Consider the following 27288-nt stretch of genomic DNA (forward strand, 5'->3'; position numbering starts at 1 on the left):
CAGCCCAGGGTGTGACTAGAGCCAGCCAACCCCCCCCAACCTGCCTGCTCAGAGGCCAGGGTGGGATGCCTTGTGGGCTGACTAAGGCTGCCCCTCTTTCTCTCTGGTGGGAACAACAGACAGAAGCCAGGCTGCACAGCACCAAAGCGCCAGCATGAAGCTACACCTGAATTTCTTGGCACAGGTGGCCTCTCTCAGGTAGTCGCACTCAAGGGCCAGCTCTCGCCGCAGCACATCGATCAGGTGCTCAGGGAACAGGCCTGGGCCAGGGAGGAGGAGCATCAGGGTGGGCTGGGTGCTCTGCATGGTTCCAGGGGCCCAACCCCATGGGGCACCCAGCCCACATGCCTGCCACCCACTCCGGAGGGGCTACTGCCCGCAATTAAAGCCCAGCCTCAGACCTTCTGGAAGCATGTTGCTCATGTTCAGTACAGCCATGAGATTGTTGACATCACTGTTGATGCTCTGAGCCACGCCAGGGTACTGGAGGTGTGGGTAAGGGAGTCAGCCCAGCTGGAAAGGGCAGGGCCCTTCCATGGGCCCTACATTCCCCATAGTCTGATTACTTCCAGCAGTTTCCCACCCCAACCCACAACTTGGACAATTCAACAGCTAAGATCCAAGATGTTGCTGTGACTCCAGGACCCTTTACAACCTTATTCCTACCTTCTGCCTCTCCCCACCCCCAACCAGGGCAGAAGCAGAAACAGGACAGCTAATACCAGCCCTAGGACAGAAGGAAGAGGCAGGAAAACAGTCTGGTCTATTCTCCCTTACTATACTCAGGCTTTGGAAACGTAGAAGGGGACTGGCCAGAAGGAGACCTTCCCCACCCCCCCAAGAACAGCCACCAATGCAGGTACCAATATCTCCAGCTCAGGCCCCAAAAAGCACAGAATCATTTGTCCCCTATCCCCACCCACAAGCCTCACCAAGCTTCCTTGAAGGCTGTTCCACCCTCCACATACACCTAGCAAATATTTCTTGAGCATCCACTGCCCCGCCCCCAGGTGCTTGGAACAGAAAGACAAGGGGGAGTGGGCATGCCAGGGGATGGGGATGGGGCCCACCCTGCAAGGCCCCCTGGAGGTGAGTGCTGCCACAGGGTGGCCTACCTGGATCTTCATGGCCACCTCACGGCCTCCTTTCATGCGAGCCAGGTGCACCTGCCCAATGGAGGCAGCTGCAAAGGGCCGCTCCTCAAAGTATTCCAACTTGTCCCTCCAGTTGGGACCCAGGTCACTGTTGAGAGTTTTCTGGAGGGAGAGGCCAGAGAAGGGCCATCAGCCCAGTCTGGCTGCCTGGACATTCCTGAGAGGCAGCCACAGTCTGCCTTGCTACCATGGGGGCTGCCGCAGCTCCCTTCAATGAAAAAAACTTAACTCTGGAGGACCCAGGCCAGCAGATGCCCCTCTCACCCATGCCACTGCCTGCTCACCATCATCTGTTTCAGTGGCATGAAGTCAGCACTCTGCCTTACACGCTCAAAGATCTTGGCCAGGTGGGGGTTGATGAAAGCATCATCTGGAAGGAGTAAGAAAAGTCAGTTCAGGGAGCAGAGACCAAGTTCCTTAGAAGGAAAGAGGAGGCCACAGGACCTTAACAGTCACCCCTCCACAGGTCTAACTCCTGAAGCTGCCCAGCACCACTGCCCCTTACACAGATACCAAAGTGGGGTGCAGGTATGAGAAACGGCCAGCCCACAGCCTGGCAGCAGCCCCAGGCTCCCCTCTGCACCTAGGAGCACTGTCCCACCCAACAAATGGGCTACTAATGCTGGGGACAAAGGGCTTGGAAGGGACACATGCTGCGCCAACCAGGGGCCTGCAGCCCACAGCCAGACCCAGGAGCAAGTGCCCACCCAGCACATTCCCTCCCACCAGAAGCCTGGGGGATGGTAAGATGAGACTCAGCTGCAGCCTGGGCCCTGGAAACCCTTCCCTGGGCTCACACAGGCCAGTGGCCAGCCCTCAACCAAACAGCACTGCTGGGAATGCTGGGGAATTCCCCAATGACCTGAAAAGGCTAACTTTTTAAGAATTACTATATAGGTTTTTACGATAAAAAAAATTTTTTTAAATAAGGAAAATACAGTAAAATATTAAAGTTACCCATATCTGACCATCCAGAGAAACCTATTTTTTTCTAATATTTTTTCAATGTATTTTTCATAACTGGCACCGCAATATATGTAGATGATTCTAGCCTGCTTTTTTCTATTGCAGCAATCAAGTTACCATAAACACTTTCCCATGCATTGTTAGCAGAAGCATAACATTCCACACAGAAGTTCTTTTGTATATTTAAACTGTTTAACTGCTGTTTGGTTCAGTTCCCAATTATTTGCAATTATGACGAATCCTATGATGAAGCTTCTTGTACACAGAGCCTTGTCCACATGTCTGATGATTTCCTTAAGAGAAATGATTAGACATGAGTCCCAGGAGTCAAGGGGCTTGAGCATCGTAAGGCCTGTGAATCCCTCCTGCCCACACACTTTCCGGGAAGCCTGTTCTGAATCACACAACAGACAGCATCCTTGACCCCACAGCACAGCCGACGCTGTGCAACTCCCTCTCTGTTAATCTGACTGCTTGTGAAGATGAGATGAACCTGCTTTCAAACGGTCCTGGACATCTGAATTCTCACTCTGACACCAGCCTCTTGGGAAACTTCCTTGGAGGGCAACATCAGAAGCCCCGAGGCCCCCCCAACCCCAGCTCTGACTCTCAGGGCTGCACTGACCCAGACTCCTCAAGTTCACACGTGCCACCCGCCTTCCCCTCCTGGGATCACACACAGCATCCCCAACGCCACGCCCCAGCGGGCCTGTGAGCTCCCCACCAGCTTGGCCCCATCCAAACCCACTTTACTGGGGCCAAAACACTGTATCCTCTGCACCTCTCCTACCCTGGAAGCTGAGGGCAGATGAGTGGGCCTCCACACTCCCCATGAGCAGCCCGTGCCCCCCCAGGGAGACCCAGGCCCCCACCCCACTCACCCTGGATGCTCAGCATCTGGCCCAGCTTGAGGGCGGCCCCGCGCACCTTGCACAGTGTCCGCACGATGCGCTCGGCGTTGGCCTCCGACAGGAAGGGGCTGGAATCCAGGACAGCCTTCTTCCCTGGAGGCAGGAGCGGGTCACCACAGCACCCACCTGCTCCCTTCCCTAGGAGTCCCTGAGGCCTTTCAGACCCCAGCCCTCCTGAGCCAACGTGGCAAGAAGAGGAAGGGGCTGGAAGAGGGGGCAGCTTGAACAGGTGCTGTGCCCAGTGCCTCCCAGAAACACCTGCTGCCCATCCAAATGGGCTCTTCCCACTCCCTGCCTGGCTGTGTGGCCCAACACACACATGCACATGCTCATACGTACTCCCACACATTACACACATGCACACCTGCACATGTTCACACACCCACACACATGTACAAACATGCACACCCGTTCTCCCACAGCCCCTCGGAGCCCCAGCTCCACCCTGTTCTGCACTTCCAAACAGACACCTCAAGGCCCACTGGCTACACCCATGGGGGAGCTGCCCACAAAGGGCCCGCAGGGCTCTGCTGCAGAGCCACCTCTGAGCTCTGGGGCCAGAAAGCCTGTTCAAGCCCACCCTCCCATCCACGAGCTGTTTTCTAAATTGCTTCTGTATGTATTGCTGCATGACAAGTTTTACAGCTGGAAAACTCATCACAGCAGCGTGGTGGGAATTTTTAGGTGAGGTGTGAATAATCCTAGCACAGAGCCTGACACAGGTGGGGACTCAGAAAATGTGTTTTCTCCTAAATGTCCATAAAACAGATCATGCAATTCCATAACCACCTCCCCCAGTGCTGGGAAAGGCCCTTTGGAGCCACCCAGGTCTCCCCAGGGCCTACTCCAGCACCCTCCCAACACACACACACTCACAGGTCCTCTCCCCTATGCCAAGCCCTGGGCCTCGGGAGCCATAACACATTCAGCACCAGGAAGGGAAGGGCTGTGCAACCCAAGTTCGCAGTGGCCAGGTGAAGCCTGCAGTTCATCATCCTGCCGCCCTCCCCACCACCCCCACTGCTGAGCACACTAGACAAAGGTCATCTGCACCACTGGGGTCAGCACACATTCAGTCTGTGGGGCCAGCGGCTGCAGTGAAGAGTCTGTCCCCGAGAGGTGGGCACTGGGGGTCAAGAGTAGTGCCCAGCCTATTAGGGCCAGCAGCACCCTCTGGTCCCTGCTCAGGAAGAGGACAGGGCTGAGAAGGCAAGAGCCCATGCTGCAGAGGCAGGGGAGGGGAGGGCCAGGGAAGGGTGGGCGGGGGGCCAGAGGGCAGAGACTGTGGGGGGTGGGGGAGGCAGAGGGCTGAGGAGGGGTGGGCAGACACCCGGAGAGGGGAGGTCAGAGGGCTGGGGAGGGGGGCAGACGCGTGGGGAGGGATGAGCAGAGCGCTCACTACTGTTCAAGTCGAGCACGGCCTTGCCGAGGGAACGCTTCCCCCTGCCACCAGGAACCCAGGCTCCTCCTCTGGAACCCTCCTCCCGGGGTCCTCCCCACAGCTCAAGCCAACACCAGGGCATCCCTGCCACACACTAGTCCTGCTCATTCTGTGTGCTGGGAACAGGTGACGACCCAGCCAGGGGGCAGATAGTGTACAAGTGACTTTCCAGAAGAGCGGGGCTGTGGCCCCTCCTGTGCACATGTCATTTGCAACCCTGGAGGACCTGTGTTTGTGCCACGGGGCCAGAGGGCTTCAGTGAGAGTCTGCCCCAGGGGACCAGCAGGGGCTCAGGGCACAACTCAGGAGCAGGCCCCCCAGGGGCAGAAAGCTGGACCTTGGCCAGTCAAGGGCTTCAGCATCTGGTCAGGAAACAAGCATGTTGGGGCTGCCCAGGGCTACCCCACCCCACCTGAACCCCAGGTCCTGATGTCAGGGTTAATGGCACCTGGGCCCGTTAACACCCACCCTCCTTACCCTAGGGGTCCAGGGTCACGACTGTCCCTGTCAAAAGGGTCACCTTTTGTGACGTGGAGCCAATCTTACCTCTTCCCTAGGTCAAGTAGGGTGGAGAGAAACCAGCTGCAGGGGGTCAGGAGTGTGTGCTGGGAGGGGGTGGGGGAGGCGGGGGGGGTGTCCTCATTCCAGAGAGGCCGAGGCTTCGTTTCCAAGTGTCTCAGTACCAACACTAAAAATACACCTGCTAATCATCTCTGCCTCTGGCCACTTCCAAGGATATACGTGACTCTGTGTGTTCCCCAGTACTTCAAAGGCCTGTGGGCATGGGCTGCGGGAGGCTGCAGTATGGGCAGGACAGGGCTCTCCGGACACACTGGGGGTTCCTCATGGGACAGTGGGGATGTCAGAGATCAGAACAAGCCAATGTCCCCTGGGGTGGGAGGGCCAGCCCAGCACATCAAATACATTTTGGGAAATCCGCACAGCAGACGGCACTTAAATGTTTTTCACAGACCAGGGCCCCCCAGGCAGAGCCGCCCCCTCCTCCACCCTCACACCTGGAGGGGCCTGTGCAGGGGTCGAGGGGGAGGGCTGGGTAGGCACCCGTACAGATTGGGGGACCCTCCAGCTGCTCCTTGCACCTACCCACAGAGACCCGCGGTCCTGGGGCCAGCTGGGCTGAGGAATGAGGACTGACCCCTGCGGCGAGGGAACAGGAGAGTCTCATCCTCGCCTCCCAGGGGAGAGTGAGGCCCACAGAGGCCATAAACTGCCCCTGTCCCCAGTGGGTGATGGGAGAGCACTGGGGTCTGTCTCCAGTGCGACCAACAAGCCCCACAGTAGCCCCTGAAGCAGGGGCAGGGGGAGCGCGGGGGAGATCCGCGCTCAGGCCTGAAGGGTGCAGTGTGGGGGGCTGGAGAGGGCCGGAGGGGGCCGGAGGGAAGATAGGTGGCCTCGGGCCACTCCAGAGGCTGGCAAAGCCCAGCCCGGGAACAGTGCCTCCCCCACCCCGGGCACCAAAGGCAGTGACAGTGGGGGCAGCAGGGACAGTGGAGGCAGCCCTGGGGGCTCACAGGCTCGGGGGCTCACCTGTGGGGTCCTCAGGACGAAGGCTCTTCTTGGCAACCTCGGCCAGCGCCCCGAAGCCCAGACCCACGGCCAGTCCTGCAGGGACATGAAGGGCCCTGAAGCGCAGCGGCAGCTGGGGCAGGTCCCCCTTGGGCAATCCACAAGGCCCAAGCAGCACCCTGCAGACCCGCTCACCACGGGGCTGCACCCACCTGGGAGACCCACACCTGCTGCTTTAACAGAGCACCTGCCTCAAGGTGGGCATTCCTATGAAAGACCTCATCCATCTCCCACCTCATTTCTGCTCAGCCGTAGGCACAGGAGACGTAAACTATGCCCCAGATAACACATAACTGGGAAATTGCTAGGGAATGGCCCTGTGTGGGGGGGCAAGACAGAACAGGGGGTCGGCAGGCCAAGGCCCCTAACCCAAGGCCACAGGAGCCGCTCTCCGAATGCCGCCACCAACTTCAAAGTGTACGTGAAGTGCCAACGCTCCAGAATTCTCTAATTGCCACGGCTTTGGTGAGAGTCACAATATTTTGGAAAAGCAAAAACTCATGAATGCCTGATGGGACCCATGGGCCTCCCAGGAGTGAAGGGCCCCCACCCCCCGAGCCCGGCATCTGGAGGGACGGGCAGCTCCAATGCTGCTCTGAGGCCCATGGGCCCTCCCTGTCCCTCTGCGCTAGATCTAAACTGAAGTTCACTAACTCCTCATTTGTCCAGAGGGCAGCCATTTAGAAGCGGTTCAAGACAGATGAGGCCGCAGGGGCCCAGAGATGCCACTGAGGCCGTGCTGGGAGCATAAGCGCCTCGCTTGGGGCCTGTTTCCTCTTACTGTGAACAGATCCTCGCTGTTCCCCAAGTGTGCGAATCCTGGACACAGAAAGGGACCCACATCGGGGTAGGCAGGGACTGCAGCCAGGAGGGCCAGCAAAGGCCCAGGAAGTGACCAGAACACCCAGGCCAGGGGCCCTCTGGGTGCTTCTTCTCATGCTTCTGTGTTTTCTAAACTTTCTACTTGTATGAATCAGAAAAATATTAATGAAAAATAAATTTTAAAAATCAGAAGAATGCAACTCTTTTTTTAAATTTTTTGCAGTGCATTTTTACCTGTTTTCCCAAATCTAACAGTAGTGCCAATAGGACACTGAAAAAGAACAAAGTACGAGGACTGGTACTTCCCAACTTTAGGACTTACTATAGAGCACAGTGATCAAGACAGTGTGATATTAGTGGAAGAGCAGCCGAGCACATCAGTGGAACAGACCACAGAGCCCAGAAATAATCAACTGATCTTCGACAAAGGAGCAAAGGCAACCCCGTGGAGAAAGGATAGTCTTTCAACAAACGTTACCTGAACAACTGGACATCCACATGCAAATAAAAAATGAAGCCAGACACTGATCTTACAGAAATCAACCCAAATCGAATACTTGACCTAAATGTAAAACACAAAGCTAGACAACATAGGAAAAATCTAGATGACCTCAAAACACCACACAAAAGTGTAATCCATTAAAGAAAAGAACGATAGGCGGCCTTTGTTAAAAAAAAGTTTGTTCAGTGAAGGATTCTAATAAGAGAAAGAAAAGACAAGTCATAGACTGGGAGAAAATATTTGCAAAACACCTGACAAAAGTTTTCTAACCAAAAGATACAAATAACTCAACAATAAGAAAAACGCAATTTAAAAATGGGCAAAAGAGCTGAAAAGACATCTCACCAAAGAAGTCATTCAAATAGCAAATAAGCACATGAAAAGTGCTCAACTTCATTATCACAGGAACTGCAAATGGTTAAACAATAACACCACCAAATGCCAGAGACAGTGTGTGGAACAGAAACTCTCTCTCTTGTGGTGGAAATGCAGAATAGCGCCACACCTTTAGAAGATAATCTGACAGTTTATTACAGAGTTAAGCATAGATTTACCATGTGATCCAACAATTGCACTCCTGTTTATCCCAAAGAGTTGAAAACCTCACATCCATGTAATCTGCACACAAATGTTCACAGCAGCTTTATTCATAATTGCCCAAAATGGAGGCAACCAAGATGTCGTTTAAGAGATCCAAACTGCAGCAAATCCAAGCAATGGAATATTATTCAGTGATGAAAAGAAATGAGCAATCAAGTTATGAAAAAAGCACTGAGGAACCTTAAATACATATTGTCAAGTGAAAGAAGCCAGTGTGAAAGAGCTAATATTGTTGGATTCCAACTATATGACATTGTGGAAAAGGCAAAACTATAGAGAAAGTAAAAAGACCAGTGTCGCCCGGGGTTGGGGTAGCAGAGTGCAGAGGGAAGGGGTGAAGACGTGGAGCACAGGGCATTTTTAAGGCAGTGAAGCTATTCTCCATGATACCTTAATAGTAGATGCATGTCATTATGGCATCCGTCAAAACTCACAGAACTGCAGAGGTGAAAAGTGGCCCTCAGGTAAACTATGGACTTCAGTGACTAACAGGGCATCAGTATCGGGTTATCAGTTACAACACATGCACCCCACTAGTGCAAGGCATTCATTTAGGGGAAACAGTGTGTGTTCAGGGGGATGAAGGGAACTCTGTACTTTCTGTACAATTTTTCTATAAACCTAAAATTGCTCTACATATAAAGTTTATTAAAAAAGAAAACTCAATTAAAATAAAATACATCTTAACCTACCAGTAGGCAATTGTGCAAATTCTGTTTCACTACTTGTAATAGCAGTTTCTGCCTCATCGTTTTATGGTGAGGATTAAGCAACTTAGTAAAAGTAAAGTGCCCACAAAAGGCCAGGCACATGCAAACTCTATAAAGGTGCTCACTATTAGTATCATATCCCTACTCAAAATGGTCAAAACAGTTCAAATGAAATGCAACGTGAGCCACGTACATAATTTTAAAAGTTCTAGCAGACACATCAAAAAATGTGAAAAGAAACAGGTGGAATTAGTTTTATTAATATACTTTATTTAACCCATTACAAACAAAATATTATCTCAAAAGGTAAATATAAAATTTAGGGACTTAACTGTTTTTTTATTAAGTCTTCAAAATCCAATGTATATGTTACAGTTACAGCACATTTCAGCTTAGACTAGCCACATTTCAAATGCTCAACATGGCTCACCAATCACAGAAAGAAACTGTAGCTGTCTGGAAATGGCTCCTAGGTGTGCCCACACCTCAGGAAGGACATCCTGGTGTGGGGGACTGAGGCGCAGGGTCTGGGTGACCAGTATGCAGGAGGTGGGTGAGACAGAGTGGCCTTGTTTTATCTGCCCCTCCACCCTGCCAGCTCCAGAGGGCGCTGGGCCCAGAGCTGCGAACCTGAGAGCCTGATAAAACATCAACTCACCCTCACCTGCCCACCTCCGCTCACCCAGCACACTACCCACTCAGCAAAATACATGATAACTGACAACGTTCACCTTCAAACTGTAGTGACCTTCACCAGTGCATCTCTGAACCGAGGTGTTTTCCCTACCTAGATCAAGTCCAAAGACAAACCTATGAAAGAAGCAGATAGCGTCACAGATGACCCAGCCTGGCCACTCCAGGCAGATGCCACGGCTGCGGGTCTTGCCCTCACTACCTCCCCACAGCTTCCTCCTCCTGGCCCCACAGCTCTTCTGCTGAGCTCCTGCCACCCTGCTGAGCTGAGCCCCCACAGCCACCAGATGCTCTGCAAACAGCTCCCAGCAGAGCCAGAGGCTGCTGAGCTCCTCCAGGGCCTGCCAGCCCAGAGCTGGGCCCCAGCACCTGCTGGAGGGGAGAGGGAGGGGGGCGGCTAGGAGACAGGTTTACCATGCAGTCCGGGTGTGAACAGCTGACACTCTCACCTGGACAGACATGCCGAGGAATAAAGGGCTGCCCAGCCACCCTGAACCCACCCAGGGCTGGGCATAATAATTCCTGAGAACCTGGTTGAGAAGGAAGGGCAGGGCCTGACCTGGCTCTTCCCTCACCCAGAAGGGGTGAGCCCTGGAAGGGCAGGGCCTCCGCCTGGGGTCCCCGATCACCCTGAGGATACGCAGAGCCCAGCTTCCGTCATCTCTGCACCAGGCCACCCCCAGACCTGGGACCTTCGCCCCATGCAGCGTCCCCACCCGCTGGGCCTCCCGGGCCTGGGAACCGTGGAGGACACCTGACCCAGATCGCTCCACTGGGCTGCCCTCCTGGGCTGTCAAAGGTATAGCCTGTTCCAAGAAAGCGACTGACAGTGCTCTCACAGCCACACGTTTTAGTCAAGGAAACGGGGAGAGATGGGGGTTACGGGGGCTCCCCCAGGGAGGAGAGCACCAGCCTGGCCCCTGCCTCCCTGCAGCCCCTCTGGAGGTCTTTAGAGTGGTATAAGGCCCACCCTGAAGCTGCACCTTGGCTTCTGCCCAGACGGACCCCAGAGGTTAAAAATAAATAAATAAAATACCTTCCAATAAATACCAAGTTAGTAACAAGGCTGGGTGGGAGGTGCTGCAGGAGTGAGTAGATAAATGTTCTCTGTGATGAAATCCTGCCAGAAACTTCACAGAGCAAGGCTCAAGGGAGTCCTCAGCAGCAGGAGGGCACAGGGACTTCCAGGGGGGACAGCAAAAGGTCACGGAGACATGCACCTGTTCTGGAGCCTGTGCTTTCAGCAACCATCTAACAGCCCCTCTCATCTGGCGAGCGAGAAAGCCCACATGGAAAAGGCCATGGGACCAGGATATTTTCCCTTCTGCCACAGTGCTCTTGAATCCTCTGGTAATTAGGTCCACCCTCTCTACCCTCACCTCGCATCCCCCAGCTCCAACCAAGAAGAGGGGACCAGGGACAAGGGCTCACCCACAGCCCATGAGGAAGGGGGGCAGGAGAAGGTGCAGGAAGCTCCCTGGGGTGTCCTCACAGGTTCATTCCAGGAACCAGGTGGTGGGCAGGGAGGGGAGCACAGCCCTTTGCTAGCTGCAAGGAGGACGGCCGAGAGCCAGGCTTTGCCTTGCAAGAGGCCTCCCTGTCCTAGTCCTCGGGATGACTTGCTGGCGTTCTGACTCAATTTCCTTTTCTGGAGATAATAGCATTTGCCCTAATCTCCTTCTCAGAGCTTCTGAGAGGGTGCGAGGTAAGTAAAAGCCCATTTTGATGTGTGCTCCTGAGACAGCAGAAGTGTGCTCCACCACCCACCCCTGCCAGAGGGGCAGAGCTTCTGCAACTGCAGTGCGCCCTTCCTGCTTCTGCCACGATGCACACAGGAAAGGAGAGGCTGCTGGAGGAAAGGCAGTGGTGGCAGCAACAATTCAGAGGGCCACAGCGAGTGCCCCTAAGAGACAACAGAGCAAAGCCCACCTCCTACACAGCCCTGTAGGCCCAGGACCTCCGGTTTCAACAATCTCAGTGAAAATAAAGTACCCCACCAATAACTGTTGTAGGAAAGAAGCCTCTAGAAAAGGCAATGAAGGGGGATCACGCCAGGCGGTGAAAGCACGGAGTGCTGCCACAGCAGAGGGAGACTCAACCAATGTTTGGGAGCAAAGATGATAGAATGAATCTTTCACAGAGCTAATTTATTCAATTTACAGCACTACACTTTATCATAGGATCACGTCTTTGGCACCTTTGCATTGTTAAAATGTCCTTTAAAAAAAATAAGTAAAAAGTGGCGATAGTGTCTTACTTTAAATATTATTACACATGGTAAAATTAAAATGCCCACTCATGCCCATTCACTCAACATTTCTTCATTCTTAACTTTACCACTGAGATGGGGACATCAAAGTTTTGGAAAAAGGAGCATAATGATCCCAAAGAGACCTATCCTTCTGGTCTAACAGTAACCCCAGGGGTATCAGAATTTGTAGGAAATCAAGCAACATAACCATCAGTTCTGTATCTCAACCTAAGCCAAACTGCTTTCTAATATTAAAAAGAACACTATTCCTTATGTTACCTGATTCTTAAAAACCCAATGGGAAGGAGTACAGGATGTGCAACAGGACTGATTGTAAAGATCCAGAAGCGGATGGCACACTACTATCTGATGGTAGCACAATAATGCAAGTACGCTGAGCGAGGCTGAGTGTGAGTGTGGTGGAGGGAGAAGGGCTGGGGTGCGTATGACACCAGAAGGAAAGATGGAGGAAAAAACTGAGACAGTTTTAACTTAGGAATGCCTAAAGAGGATGATGGTGATTAACTATACATATATAAGAGTATTTTTGCATGAGAGAGAACAAATGAATGTCAACATTGATGGTGTTGAAAATAGAATACTATACAGGAAAAAATACAGTCCCTGCAAATTCGGGTCTACAGTTAACAGAAACATCGTAATATGCTTCCATTGAATATAACAAAGGCAATACACCAAAACTAAATGTCAATAAGCTGGGGATGTGGGAGAAGGGTATGGGATTCTTTGTGGAAGAAAAGGAAATGTCTACATATAGACTGGTGGCGAAGTCATGGCTATGTGATTATACTGGGAACCACTGACTTTTTACTTAGGTTGGATTGTATGACATGCGAATAAAACTGTTTAAAAATGAACAGAGAGATGCAAGTCTTGGAGAAAATGTTGAGAGAGAGATGTTCCTATTCACAGTTGGTAGGGAAGCTCAGTGGTGCAGCCCCCGCTGGAGGACAATGTTGTGGTTCCACAGGAGGCTAGGGGTGGGGTTGCCATATGATCCTGAAACCCTGTAGTTAGGTGTATACTTAGAGGAACTGAGAGCAGGACAGGAATGTGCATTTGTACACTGGTGTTTATGGCGGCAGTGTTTGTGCTCTACAATGGATGGAGGCGGTCTAAGGGTACACTGACTGATGGAAGGGGAAACTGTGGCGTACACATACAATGAATACTGAGTGGCTGCAAGAAGCAATGAAGTTGTGAGGCATGCACTTAGGTGAATGAAACCTGAGGACAGAATATTGAACGAAATAATCCAGAAATGAAAATACAAATATTATAATGTCTCACTAACAAGAACTAACTATAATGTGCAAACTCATCTGAGAATTAAATTCGAGAGCATGCGTTATCAGGGGAAGACTGATTGTAAAGGGTCCTAGATTGTCAGCCCTTACAGCAGTCACATCCATTCTGGAATTACATTGGATATTTCTAAAGTCTGCGATGCTAAGCTCCTTGTATATAGCCAGGTCGGTCCCTGGAACTTCAGGTATGTGTGTGACCCTTGAGACTCAGAGCTAAAGCTTTGCGGCTACAAAAGTCAGCATTGCCCCATAGAGCAACTGTTTAAAACACTGAAAAAGGTGCCTTGACATGTGGCGGAGGACCAAGAATCACCAGCAACCACTCTTCAGGAAGAAATATTGCCTTGATGATGCCTTCATTTGCATATTCTCACAGCCTCAAACTCATCAGAGGCTCCTTGAGATGCTAAATACAGAGAAAGAACTGCTAAAAGAAAAAATAAAGGAAGATCTGATCCAGCAACCTCAAGAAAAGAAGGAAATACTGGGAAAATGTTTGGAAGAAGAAAAGCAAAGAAATAAAGAGGCATTATCATCTGCTGCAAAGCTTGAGAAGGGGGCAATGAAGGGATGCAGTGTTAAAAGCCATAGAAGAAGAAAGAAAAAAAATGGAAAAAGTAAATGCTGAAGAAAGGGAATTATGGAAGACTGCACATGCAAAAGATCAAGAAAAATTATCTCAGGCAATTCAAAAAGCTGTATAAGAACAAACAAAATAACTCAGGAAACTGTTAAGGCAGCAATAATAGAAGAGCAAAAGTGAAGTGAAAAAGTTGTGGAAGAGGCAGTGAAAAGAACAAGAGATGAACTAATCGAGTGTGTAAAAGAACAGAAAAGACTTGATCAAGCCATCTGCCAGAGCAGCCTGCCCAGTTTGGAACTGTTCCTCTCCTGTGCCTGGAAACAGTTAAGTGCTTTAATAGCTACAGAACCAGCTGATACTGAGTAAGAACATGACAAGGTAGCCCACGCTGGCAATGCATAAATCATTACACCTTGAATATGTAAGCTGCGAGTTATAAAGATGCTTTTATTTTCTTTCCAAAACTTGACTTCCAGTTCAAGGATAAACCAATTCAAAATTTAGAACTACAAAGTGATCTAATCTATTTTCTTTGGTTTTCTCCTTTACTTGTACTATTATTTTAATAGTGATAGTAGCAGAAAGTATGGCAAGACCCCAGACGCATTGAAAACTGCCACATTACCAAAACTTAAGTAAATTTTATAGCCTCTGGTGGTCTGTTATTGAATTTGGCAAAAGTAAGTAAATATTTTTACTTACCGCTTTATTGTGACTCCTGATAAGATGCCAGAACATAACCGTACATTTATTTGATTATAAGGCTAGAAATAGCATGGACTTGAACATCACCTATTTATCTAGGAAACTTAGATATAAAAAGCTGATATGATAGAGAATCATTCTGCTATTACCAAACCTTTTTTCTGCAGTTAGATCTATGTATTTTCACTGTTCTACTGAAGACAGATAACCATTAAAAAGTATATATAATTATTATATTAACTCAACTTTGATCTGGTATACCACCTAAACTAAAGGGGTGTGTGTGTGTGTGATATATGCTTATTTCATATTTCTGTTCTTCAAAGGCACTCCAAATCAATACAGCCATTTTTCTGATGAGTCAAACCTTGAACTTAATCCCCAGAAAGAGAATATAACTGAGCCATTGATAGGAATTTAGATTCAAACGTAATACGAAATATTTTCCCAGTACTTCAGAACATATTTAATTTGAACAGTGTACTTCAATGTGAAATCATGAATATATTTAACATCAGAACTAACATGTTGTCATTAAATTATATGCAAGCATTTTATCTTATTTTCTGAAATGCTTCAACATTCATGGGCTTTGTACTTTTCTGGGATTTCAGAATACAATAAAAAGAGTTCCGAAAAAAAAAAAACCACTAAAAAAAGCTCAGAATTCAATTAGAGATATGAACGATCTGGGCAGGTCTACGGTAAATCAGACTAAAGGGTGAAGGATGATATTTATGGTAATTTAAAACCTCAACTTCTGTGTGAGAGCAAAGGAAGAGATGTTTATTTGGTACAAAATTTATATTTTTGGTAATATATTACCTAATTTAACTTGTGTGGTCAGCTTATTCGAGCACCACCACTTCATGGGACCTTGACTAGGGAGTGAGATCTTGCTGGTTTATACAGGATGGTGTGATGCTCGGTACATCCCAGAGTGATCTGGGCAAATTAAAAAGTATTTGCAAAGTCCCCTTGAGGGACTGGGGACAAACGTGGAAATATTATTGCTTTTGGTGTAAAGTCTAAGAATCCATCATCTAATTGAAAAGGAAAGATTTCTTTCTACATAAAAGAAAGCTGAAGCACAGCTATATCAATTTCAGAAAAAGTAGGCTTTAATACATATAAAGAGGGGTATAATATAAAATGAAGGAAGAAGATGATAAACACTAAACTGGAGATAAATGAAGTAGAGAATAGAAAAATCAACAGAAAGAATCAACAGAACCAAAAGACAATTCTTTAAAAAGACCAATAAAACTGACAAATCTTTAGCTAGGTAAACAAAGCAAAAAAAAAAGCAGACACAAATCATAAGTCAGGGTCAGGAAAAACTACTGACCTCACAGAAATAAAAACAAAAGAAGTAAAACTATCCCAAATGATATCCTATTCAAAGGAAATCTCAAAACATCTACAAGAATGCTACTAGAGCTAATACATTAATTCAGCAAAGTAGCAGGGTACAAGATCAACACACAAAAATCAGTGGTTGTGGTAGTTAGATTCAGTTGTCAACTTGGCCAGGTGAAGGCACCTAGTTCTGTTGCTGTGGGCATAAGCCAATGGTACGTGAACCTCATCTGTTGCTGATTACATCTGCAGTAGGCTAAGAGGCATGCCTGCTGTAATGAATGATGTTTGATTTAATTGGCTGGGGCTTATATGAGAGAGTGCAACGTAGTACAGCCCAAGCAGCTCAGCATAGCTCATCTCAGCACTCGCAGCTCAGCCCAGGTCTTTGGAGATGCAGAAAGAAAACAGCCCAGGGAAAGCTGTTGGAACCCAGAGGCCTGGAGAGAAGGCCAGCAGAGATCACCCTGAGCCTTCTCACATAAGAAAGAACCTCAAATGAAAGTCAGCTGCCTTTCCTCTGAAGAACTAATGAAATAAATACCCTTTTATTAAAAGCCAATCCGTCTCTGGTCTGTTGCATTCCAGCAGGTAGCAAACTAGAACAGTGATGTTTCCAAATACCACCAATGAACAATCCAAAAGGAAATCAAGAAAACACTTCCATTTACAATAGCAATAAAAAGAGTCAAATAACTAGGAAAAAATTTAACCAAGAATGTAAGGGACTTGTACATAGAAAACTATTAATCATTGCTGAAAGAAGACCTAAATAAGTGGAAAAAACATATCATATTCATAGATTGGAAGACTAAATATTGTCAAGATGTCAATACCACCCAAAATGATCTGCAGATCAATGCAATTTTGGAATTTTGGAATTTTAACTGTCAAAATCGCAAAAGCCTTCTTCACAGAAAAGGAAAAATCAATTATCGAATTTATAAGGAAAGGTAAGGGGCCCTATATAGCCAAAATCATCTTAAAAAAGAACAAAGTTGGAGGACTAACACTTCCTGATTTCAAAACTTATTACAAAACTATAGTAATCAAATAGTATGGTACTGGTATTTATGACAGATATATATATATGAATAAAACAGAACTGAGAGTTTACAAATAAATCTTTACCTCTATGGCCAGCTGATTTTTGACAAGAGTGCCAAATTTACTAATCAGAGAAAGAATAGTTTCTTCAACAAATGGTGCTGGGAAAACTGGATAGCCATTAAGGTGAACCTCTAGCTTACATCATATGCAAAAAACATATACAACTAACTCAAAATGATCAACAACCTAAATATAAGAGCAATACACATAATACTCTTAAAATAAAACATGAAGAAATATCTTCAGGATCTTTAAATTAGGCAACAGAATCTTAGATTTTACACCAAAAGCAAGAGCAATAAAAGCAAAAACTAGATACACTGGACTTCTTCAAAATTAAAGACTTTTGTGCAAAGGATATTATCAAGAAAGTGGAAAGACAGGGCCAAGATGACGGCTCAGTAAGGTGTGGGAAAGGAAAGAGACTACTAGCAGTAGAGGTTGAGAACAACCAAGCTCCAAATGTGGAATTAATTAACTAATTCTGACTACTAAAAATAGACCCCCAGCTCAGCTGAACCTCCAGTAAAAGCTGAGGCTGCCGGTTTTTGCCCAGGCACAGAGGTGGCAGGGCTGACAGATTTTCTGGATTGAATAGCACGTAATACTTGAAAAGGTCTGGGTCCTGAAGGAAAGGAGGGAACACATAGGACCTGGAGATACACAGAGCAACATATCAACTTAAGCTCTTGATTGGCAAACCCAAGGAATGGAGGTCCTGCTCTGAAAAGGATTTCCCTTTTTCTTTTTTGTGGCTGTGTTTGTATGCCTTGACTACTCTTTTTATACAGCTGTAGGGCTTCTCAGGCTCCAACTACCCCAAGCATGGGCAGAATTAAGCTTGTCTGAGAGTTTGTCTGGAGCCTGTGCCTTCCCCAGTAGAGTGGTGGGGCCCAACTCAGGTGGAATCCCTCCCTCGAGGAATTCAGACCAGAGGGACTGGAAAAGTGAAGTAATTAAAGCTAGCCTACAACCTCTCCTCTGTCTCAACCATGCCCCCAGCAGGGAGAGTCTGCTGAAATTAAAGGTACCCCATCACCTTATGCTGGTGGGACCTGCAGGCAGACAAGCACCACATACCAAATAGGATAGGAAAAACACAGAGTCCAGAAGCTTCATAGGAAAGCCTTTCAATCTGCTGGCTCTCACCCTCAGGGAAAACTGACACAGGTGACTCTTTCTCCAGAGAGGACGCCAGTTTGGTCTGGGAAAATCTGGCTGGGGTCTATAATACCTAAGTAGACCCTCCTAAGGAAAATAATACTGGCAGGACAAGAAACAAGAAAACAAGAACTGAAAAACTGTGATCTGTTAAACAAAACCTAAGCTAGAGGTCTAGAATAAGCTGAACTGAATGTCAAAGAACAGAGAGACAACAAAGTCAACCAGCAAGAAATTCCTAGGTAAAAAAAGTGAAAACAATCTCCAGAATAAACTAATTAAGGTAATTAAATGCCTAGACACCAGCAAAAAATAATGACTCCTACTAGGAAAATTGAAAATACGGCCCAGTCAAAGGAACAAAAAAACCATTCAAATGAGATACAGGAGTTGAAACAATTAATTCAGAATGTTTGAACAGACTTGGAAAACCTCATCAAAAATCAAATTAATAAATTGAGAGAGGATATAAAGAAGGAAAGGAATGAACGAAAAGAAGAAATCAAAAATCTGTAAAAAACAAATCACCGAACTTGGGAATGAAAGGCACAGGAGAAGAGATGAAAAACACAATGGAAACCTACAATGTCAGATTTCAAGAGGCAGAAGATAGGATTAGTGAACTGGAGGACAGGACATCTGAAATTCGACAAGCAAAAGAAAATAGAGGGAAAAGAATGGAAAAATAGGAACAGGGACTCAGGGAATTGAATGACAACATGACATGCATGAATATACATATTGTGAGTGTCCCAGAAGGAGAAGAGAAGGGAAAAGGAGGAGAAAAACTAATGGAGGAAATTATCACTGAAAATTTCCCAACTCTTATAAATGACTTAAAATTTTTACAGATCCAAGAAGTGAAGCATACTCCAAACAGAATAGACATACTCCAAGACACTTACTAATCAGAATGACTAGATGTCAAAGACAAAGAAAGATTCTTGAAAGTAGCAAGAGAAAAGCAATCCATCACATACAAGGGAAACCAAATAAGACCAAGCATAGATTTCTCAGCAGAAACCATGGAGGCAAGAACACAGTGGTATGATATACTTAAGTTACTAAAAGAGAAAAACTGCCAACCAAGAATTCTATATCCAGCAAAACTGTCCTTCAAAAACGAGGGGGAAATTAAAACATTTTCAGACAAAAAAATCACAGAGAATTTGTGACCAAGAGACCAGCTCTGCAAGAAATACTAAAGGGAGCACTAGAGACAGACAGGAAAAGACAGGAGAGACAGGTGTGGAAAAGTGTAGAAATGAAGACTATCACTAAAGGTAAAAAGAAGAAAAATTAGATATGACATATACAATCCAAAAGGCAAACTGGTAGACGAAAGTACTGCCCTTACAGTAATAACACTAGATGCTAATGGATTAAACTCCCAAATCAAAAGACATAGACTGGCAGAATGGATTAAAAAACAGGACCAATCTATATGCTGTCTACAGGAGATGCATCTTAGACCCAAGGATAAACACAGGTTGAAAGTGAAAGGTTGGGAAAAGATATTTCATGCAAATAACAATCAGAAAAGAGCAGGAATAGCTATACTAATATCCAACAAATTAAACTTCAAATGTAAAACAGTTAAAAGAGACAAAGGACACAATGTATTAATAAAAGAAACAATTCAACAAGAAGACATAACAATCATAAATATTTATGCACCAAGCCAGAATGCTCCAAAATACATGACGCCAAACACTGAAAAGAGAAATACACTCATCTCCCATTAATAGTTGGGAGGGAGACTTCAGTTCCCCACTCTCATCAATCGACAGAACATCTAGACAGAGGATCAATAAAGAAACAGAGAATTTGAATAATTCAGTAAGTGAGCAAGACTTAACAGAAATTTATAGAACATTACACCCCACAAAAGCAGGATACATCTTTTTCTGAAGTGCTCACTGATCATTCTCAAGGATAAGGATAGACCATATGCTGGGTCATAAAACAAGTCTCAATAAATTTAAAAATACTGAAATCATATAAAACACTTCCTCAGATCATAAACGAATTAAGTTGGAAATCAATAATAGGCAGAGGGCCAGAAAATTCACAAATATATGGAGGCTCAACAACACACTCTTAAACAACTAGTGGGTCAAGGAAGAAATTACAAGAGAAATCAGTAAATATCTCGAGGCAAATGAAAATGAAAACACAACATATCAAAATTTATGGGATGCAGCAAAGGCAGTGATAAGAGGGAAATTTATTGCCCTAAATGCCTATATCAAAAAAGAACAGCAAAAATCGAGGTATAACTGTCCACTTGGACTTTCTCTATAAAGAAAGAACAGCAAACTAACCCCAAAGCAAGCAAAAGGAAAGAAATAATGAAAATTAGCACAGAAATAAATGAAACTGACAACGTGAAAACAATTGAAAAAAATCAACAAAACCAGAAGTTGGTTCTATGAGAAAATCATTAAGATTGATGGGCCCTTAGCGAGGTGGACAAAAAGAAGAGAGAGGATACAAATAAATAAAATCAGAAATGGAAGAGGAGCCATAACCACTGATCCTGCAGAAACAAAGAAGGTAATGAGAGGATACTATGAACAACTTTATGCTAATAAACTAGACACTGTAGATGAAATGGACAACTTCCTAGAAAGGGATGAACAACCAATACTGACTCAAGAAGAAACAGATGACCTCAACAAATCAATCTCAAGTAAAGAAATTGAATTAGTCATTAAGAAGCTCCCAAAAAAGAAAAATCCAGGACCAGATAGCTTCACATCCTGCTCAACTCTTCAAAAAAATTGAAGAGGAGGGAAGGCTACTTAACTCATTCTATGAAGCTAACATCATCCTCATACCAAAGCCAGACAAAGATACTACAAAAAGAAAATTACAGACCAATCTCTCTACACGACCAAGCAGGATTCATCCCAGGTATAAAAGGATGGCTCAATATAAGAAAATCAATTAATGTAATATACCATATCAACAAACCAAAGCAGAAAAACCACATGATCATCTCAGATTGATGCAGAAAAGGCATTTCACAAAATCCAACACCCTTTCTTGTTGAAAACACTTCAAAGGATAGGAACAGAAGGGAACTTCCTCAACATGATAAAGGGAATTTATGAAAAACCCAGAGCTAACATCATCCTCAATGGGGAAAAACCGAAAACTTTCCCCCTGAGATCAGGAATGAGACAAGAATTTCCACTATCGCCACTGTTATTCAACACTGCGTTAGAAGTTCTAGTTGGAAATTAGACAAGAAAAAGAAATGCAAGGCATCAAAATTGGAAAGGAAGTAGTAAAATTCTCACTGTTTGCAGATGACATGATACTCTATGTTAAAAATCCACAGCAAAACCACTGGAGTTAATAAATGAGTACAGCAAAGTGGCAGGTTACAAGAGCAACACTCAAAAATCTGTAGCATTTCTATTCACTAGTAATGAACAATCTGAGGGGGAATCAAGAAAAAAATTCCATTTACAATTGCAACCAAAAGAATAAAATATTTAGGAATAAATTAGTTACTAAGGATATAAAAGACCTATACAAAGGAAACTACAAGAAATTGCTAAAAGAAATCACAGAAGACCCAAACAAATGGAAGGGCAACCATGTTCATGGATTGGAAGACTAAATATAGTTAAGATGTCAATTCTACCTAAATTGATTTATAGATTCAAAGCAATACCAATTAAAATTCCAAAAACTTACTTTGCAGAAATAGAAAAACCAATAACCAAATTTATCGGGAAGGGCAGGGTGCCCCAAATAGCTAAAAATATCCTGAGATGGAAAAATGAAGTCGGAGGTCACACACTATCTGACTTTAAGGTGTATTACGAAGCCACAGTAGTCAAAACAGCATGGGACTGGCATAAAGATAGATATATTGACCAATGGAATCTAATAGAGTGTTCAGATATAGACCTTCTCATCTATGGACAACTGATCTTTGTCAAGGCAGTCAAGCCAACTCACCTGGGACAGAACAGTCTCTTCAATAAAAGGTGCCCAGAGAATTGGATATCCACATGCAAAAGAATGAGAGGATCCATATCTCACACCCTATGCAAAAATTAACTCAAAATGGATCAAAGACCTAAACATTAGATCTAAGACCATAAAACTGTTAGAAGAAAATGTAGAAAATATCTTATAAATCCTATAATAGGAAGTGATTTTCCAGATCTTACACCCAAAGCACAAGCATTGAAGACCAAAGCACAAGCATTGAAGAAAGAAAGAAAGAAATGGGAAGTCCTCAAAATTAAACACTTTTGTGCATCAAAGAACTTGTCAAGAAAGTAAAAAGACAGCCTACACAATGGGAGACAATATTTGGAAATTATATATCAGATAAAGGTCTAGTATCCAGAATACATAAAGAGATTGTTCAACTCAACAACAAAAAGACAGACAACCCAATTACAAAATGGGCAAAAGACATGAACAGCTACTTCTCAGAAGAGGAAATACAAATGGCTAAAAGGCACATCAAAAGATGCTCAACTTTCCTGGCTATTAGGAAAATGCAAATCAAAACCACAATGAGATAACATCTCAGACCCACCAGAATGGCCATTATCAATAAAACAGAAAACAACAAGTGTTGGAGAGGATGTGGAGAAAGAGGCACACTTATCGACTCTTGGTGGGAATGTCAAATGGTACAACCACTGCGGAAGGCAATTTGGTGGTTCCTCAGGAAACTAAGTATAGAATTGCCATATGATCTGGCAATACCGATGCTCAGAGGACATGAGGGCAAGGACATGAGGGCAAGGACGCAAATGGATATTTGCACACCAATGTTTATAGCAGCATTATTTATAATTGCCAAGAGATGGAAACAGCCCAAATGTCCATCAACAGATGAGTGGCTAAACAAGCTATGGTATATATGTATGATGGAATATTATGCAGCTGTAAGACAATAAGGTTACCAAGTGTGGTAGTTAGATTCAGGTGTCAACTTGGCTAGGTGAAGGTGCCTAGTTCTATTGCTGTGGATATGAGCCTAAAGTACATGAACCTACCTCATCTGTTGCTGAATACATATGCAGTCGGCTAGGAGTGTACCTGCTGCAATGAATGATGTTTGACTTAATTGGCTGGGGCTTATATGAGAGAGCACAACATTAGCACAGCCCAAGTAGTTCAGCATACCTCATCTCAGCACTCACAGCTCAGCCCAGGCTTTTGGAGATGCAGAAAAAAATCACCCCAGGGAAAGTTGCTGGAACCCAGAGGCCTGGAGAGAAGGCCAGCAGAGATCACCCTGTGCCTTCCCATGTAAGAGAAAACCTCAGTTGAAAGTTAGCTGCCTTTCCTCTGAAGAACTAACGAATTAAATTCCCTTTTATTAAAAGCTAATCTGCCTCCGGTGTGTTGCATTCCAGCAACCAGCAAACTAGAACACCAAGTATGTAACAACATGGATGGATCTTAAGGACATTATGCTGAGTGAGTTTAGCCAGAAACAAAAGGACAAATACCATAGGGTCTCACTTAACATTAGTGATTGAACTTGAAGAACTTCATTTAAGAACAGAAACCATCAAGAGATAGAGCTAGGGTAGATACTGGGTAATTGTAGCTGAAGGGTTACAGATTGTGCAACAGGACTGATTGTAAAAATTCAGAAATGGATAGCACAATACTACCTAACTATAATCCAATAATGTTAGAACACTGAATGAAGCTGAATGTGAGAATGATAGAGAGAGGAGGCCTGGGGGCACAAACGAAATCAGAAGGCAAGATAGGCGATAAAGACTGAGATGGTATACTCTAGGGATGCCTAGAATGTTTAATGATAGTGACTAAATGTACAAATTTAAAAATGTTTTTGCATGAGAAAGAACAAAGGAATGTCAATACTCCAGGGTGTTGAAAATAGATGGTAATTCATATTCTAAAACTTTAAGTGGGAGACTAAAGCAAGAAATGTTTATTTAGTACAAAACTTACATTTTGACTAGTGCATTTCCTAATATAACTTATGCGGACAGTTTAATTGAACACCGTAAGTACATGGAACCTTGAGTAGGGCATGAGATTTTGTAGGTTTGTCCAGAGTGATGCGCTGATAAATCCCAGACTGATTTGAACAGTGAATAAAAAAGTACTTGCAAAGTCCCCTTGGGGGAATGATGAGAAAGGAGGAAAATTCAATTTTCCCATGTGGAGAATTCTTGATATTCTCACAAGCAGTGGGGACAACCAAAGCTGTAGGCTGAGCCCTCAATCTTGGAGTTTGTTCATATGAAACTTATCCCCACAAAGGATAAGCTAAAAGATAATTTTCCTACCTAAAATTAGGCCTACGAGTCACCCTCAGAGAACCTCTTTTGTTGCTCAGATGTGGCCTCTCTCTCTCAGCCAACACAACAAGCCCTCCCCATCTCTATGTAAGACATGACTCCCAGGGGTGTAAACCTTCCTGGCAACGTGGGACAGAAATCCTAGAATGAGTTGGGACTTAGCATCAAGGGATTGAGAAAATCTTCTCAACCAAAAGAGGGAAGAGAGAAATGAGACAAAATAAAGCGTCAGTGGCTGAGAGATTTCAAACAGAGTCAAGAGGTTATCCTGGAGGTTATCCTTACGCATTAAATAGATATCACCTTTGTAGGTAAGGTATAATGGAGAGGCTGGAGGGAACTGCCTGAAAATGTAGAGCTGTGTTCCAGTAGCCATGTTTCTTGAAAATGATTGTATAATGATACAGCTTTCGCAATGTGACTGTGTGATTATGAAAACCTTGTGTCTAATGCTCTTGTATCTACGGTACGGACAGATGAATAAAACATATGATTAAAAATAAATAAATAATAGGCGGGACAAATGTGAAAATAAATTTAGTAGATTGAAATGCTAGTGATCAATGAAAAGGAGGGGTAAGGGGTATGGTATGTATAATTTTTTTTTCTTTTTCTGAACTGATGCAAATGTTCTAAGAAATGATCACGATGATGAATATACAACTATGTGATGATATGGTGAGTTATGATTACATATCAAGAATGGAATGATCATATGATAAGAATGTTCAAGTGTGTATGTTGTTATGTTTAAAAAACAAATTAATTTAAAAAAAGTGAAAAGAAAACCTACAAAATGGGAGAAAATATTTGGAAACTATATATCAATATATAAGAACTCCCAGAACTCAACAACAAAAAAACCACCTAATTCAAAAATGGGCAAACGACTTGGATAAAGTTTCTCCAAAGATCTACAAATGGCCAATAAGCCATGAAAAGATGCTCAGTATCATTAGCCATTAAGAAATGCAAAATCAAAACCACAAGGAGATTCCATCACACACCTTCTAGAACAGATTTTTCCTTTTAAGCAGAAAAGGGTTGGTAGGGATACAGAGAAATAGGAACTCTTATACATTGTTGGTGGCAAATGGAAAATGATGAAGCCACTATGGAAGACAATTTGGCAATTCCTGAGAAAGCTAAGTACAGAATTACCACATATACTTCTAGGTATATATTCAAAAGAATTTAAAGCAGGGACTCAAACAGGTATTTGCACACCAATGTTTATGGTATTATTCACAATAGCCAAAAGGTGGAAGCAACCCAATGTCCATAAGCAGATGAATGGATAAACAAAATATGGTATTACATACAATGGAATATTATTCAGCCATTAAAAAGGAATGAAGTTCTGATATATGGTATATGAATGAACCTTGACAATATCATGTTGAGTGAAATAAGCCACTCACAAAGAGACAGATATTGTATGATTCCACTTATATGAAATAGCTAGAATATGCAAACTCATAGAGAAAGAAAGTAGAGTAGAGGTTACCAGGGGCAGGGAAGAAAGGAGGAAGGGAAGGGAGCTAATACATTATGGGCATAAGGGTTCTCTTTGGTGGTATGGGCAAGTTTTGGTAAGTGTTGATGGTGAGGGTAGGACAACACTGTGACTGATTAATCCCACAAATGGTATGCATGGGGGAGTGGTTGAGATGGGAAAGTCTATGTTGTATACATATTAAAAAGAAAACACAGAACTATACAACACAAACAATGGATCCTAATGTAATCTATGGACTTTAGTTTATAATTTAATTCTAATGATATACGTTCATCATTGTAACAAATGTGCCACACTGATCCAAAATAATCATAGGGAAAACTATGTGTGGAAGCAGGGAGAAATATGAGAATGTTGTACTTTCTGCTTAATTTTTCTGTAAACCTACAAATGCTCTAAAAACAGTCCATATATTTAAAAAAAAAGATCTGATCAATACATGTTAACAAACCTAACCTACTTGGCATAATTACATAGATCACTGCACTCAACAATGCCAGAACATATTCTTTTCAAGTACACATGGAGTATTTATAAAAAGCCCCAGTAGAGTCAATGGCAAGACCCCTAATTTGCAGAAGGAAAAACCAAGGTAGGACCCAAAGTTGCACACAAAGCACGGCTGGAATTTTAGCTCAGATATTATGTCCTAAAATCCAGTTCTGACCCCAAATCCAACATCTCATCTTTCACACCATTCTTTAACAAATTCTAAAACCCACAGATCACGCAGCCTGCAGTATTATCAATCTCCCTATGGAACACTGGAATTAGGACTCCAGCCTCCATCTCAAAATCAGAATGACTCATCCCTATTGTCTCACAAGATAGTGCAGTGAGAGGCTTCATGGCTCCGTACCCCAACAGAAGCTTTGAACAACCAGAAAAACCTGGCAGAAGCATCTTTCTCAAGCTCCAGAAAACAGTTAAAGGGCTGTAGTAACAGGGTGAATGCAAAATCAGGATAAAGGCTAAAAGTGATAGGATCTCGGGGTGTTCTGCCATCCCCTACTACACCCCTCTGCCCAGGGCCAGCCTGCATTCCCAGAGCAGATCCCTGGTCCTAGTTCCAGAAAGAACAGAGTAACCCTTATAAACATACTGGGAGCATGAATGCCTGGCCCAATCTCTCTACTGGTGGCTTAAGGGACTCGCTGTCCCAGGACTTAATCTGCGTGTGGAAGGCAGCTCACAGAGCTCTCCTCCAAACACTGGAGGAGGGCAGTAAAGGGGATGCCTGAGATAAGGGATTACTGGCTGTAGGACATGTAATACAGTGCACAGGACTGAGAGGAAATTGTTTCCTAGAGAAGAGGGCGCATGTGGAACCATGTAAACTAGGAAACTTCCAAGGGCTAACTGCACATGCCCAAGACAAGATGCATGCACAGAATGTTTCATGGAAGCCCCCTATGTTTTAGCCTGGAGTTAGTCTCTAAATTCATTGTATTGATACGCCCTAAAGGAGGGCACTCACATAGTTTAAAATGCAAAGACTGGGAAAGATGGGGTTTTTTGTTTGTTTTTAGGTTAGCTCCTGGCATTCAAGGATTTGATTTCAATTTT

At 44.7% G+C, this 27288-nt stretch overlaps 1 protein-coding gene and 1 pseudogene across 2 annotated transcripts in view; one reads left to right on the forward strand and one right to left on the reverse strand.

Annotated features, from left to right (window-relative positions):
* The window catches only part of COQ8A (coenzyme Q8A), a 59793-nt gene that overhangs the window by 3960 nt on the left and 28545 nt on the right, over positions 1-27288 (reverse strand). For both annotated transcript variants that reach the window (XM_077168559.1, XM_077168558.1), the window contains 6 exons: positions 6021-6095; positions 3002-3124; positions 1439-1524; positions 1116-1256; positions 402-483; positions 167-260 (listed from right to left, as the gene is read on the reverse strand). In XM_077168559.1, the coding sequence (XP_077024674.1) occupies positions 167-260; positions 402-483; positions 1116-1256; positions 1439-1524; positions 3002-3124; positions 6021-6095 (601 nt within the window). The remainder of the gene's footprint in view (positions 1-166; positions 261-401; positions 484-1115; positions 1257-1438; positions 1525-3001; positions 3125-6020; positions 6096-27288) is intronic.
* On the forward strand, positions 12731-13970 carry LOC143690849 (coiled-coil domain-containing protein 91 pseudogene; annotated as a pseudogene).

This window comes from Tamandua tetradactyla, chromosome 7, assembly GCF_023851605.1.
Source record: "Tamandua tetradactyla isolate mTamTet1 chromosome 7, mTamTet1.pri, whole genome shotgun sequence".
NCBI lineage: Eukaryota > Metazoa > Chordata > Mammalia > Pilosa > Myrmecophagidae > Tamandua > Tamandua tetradactyla.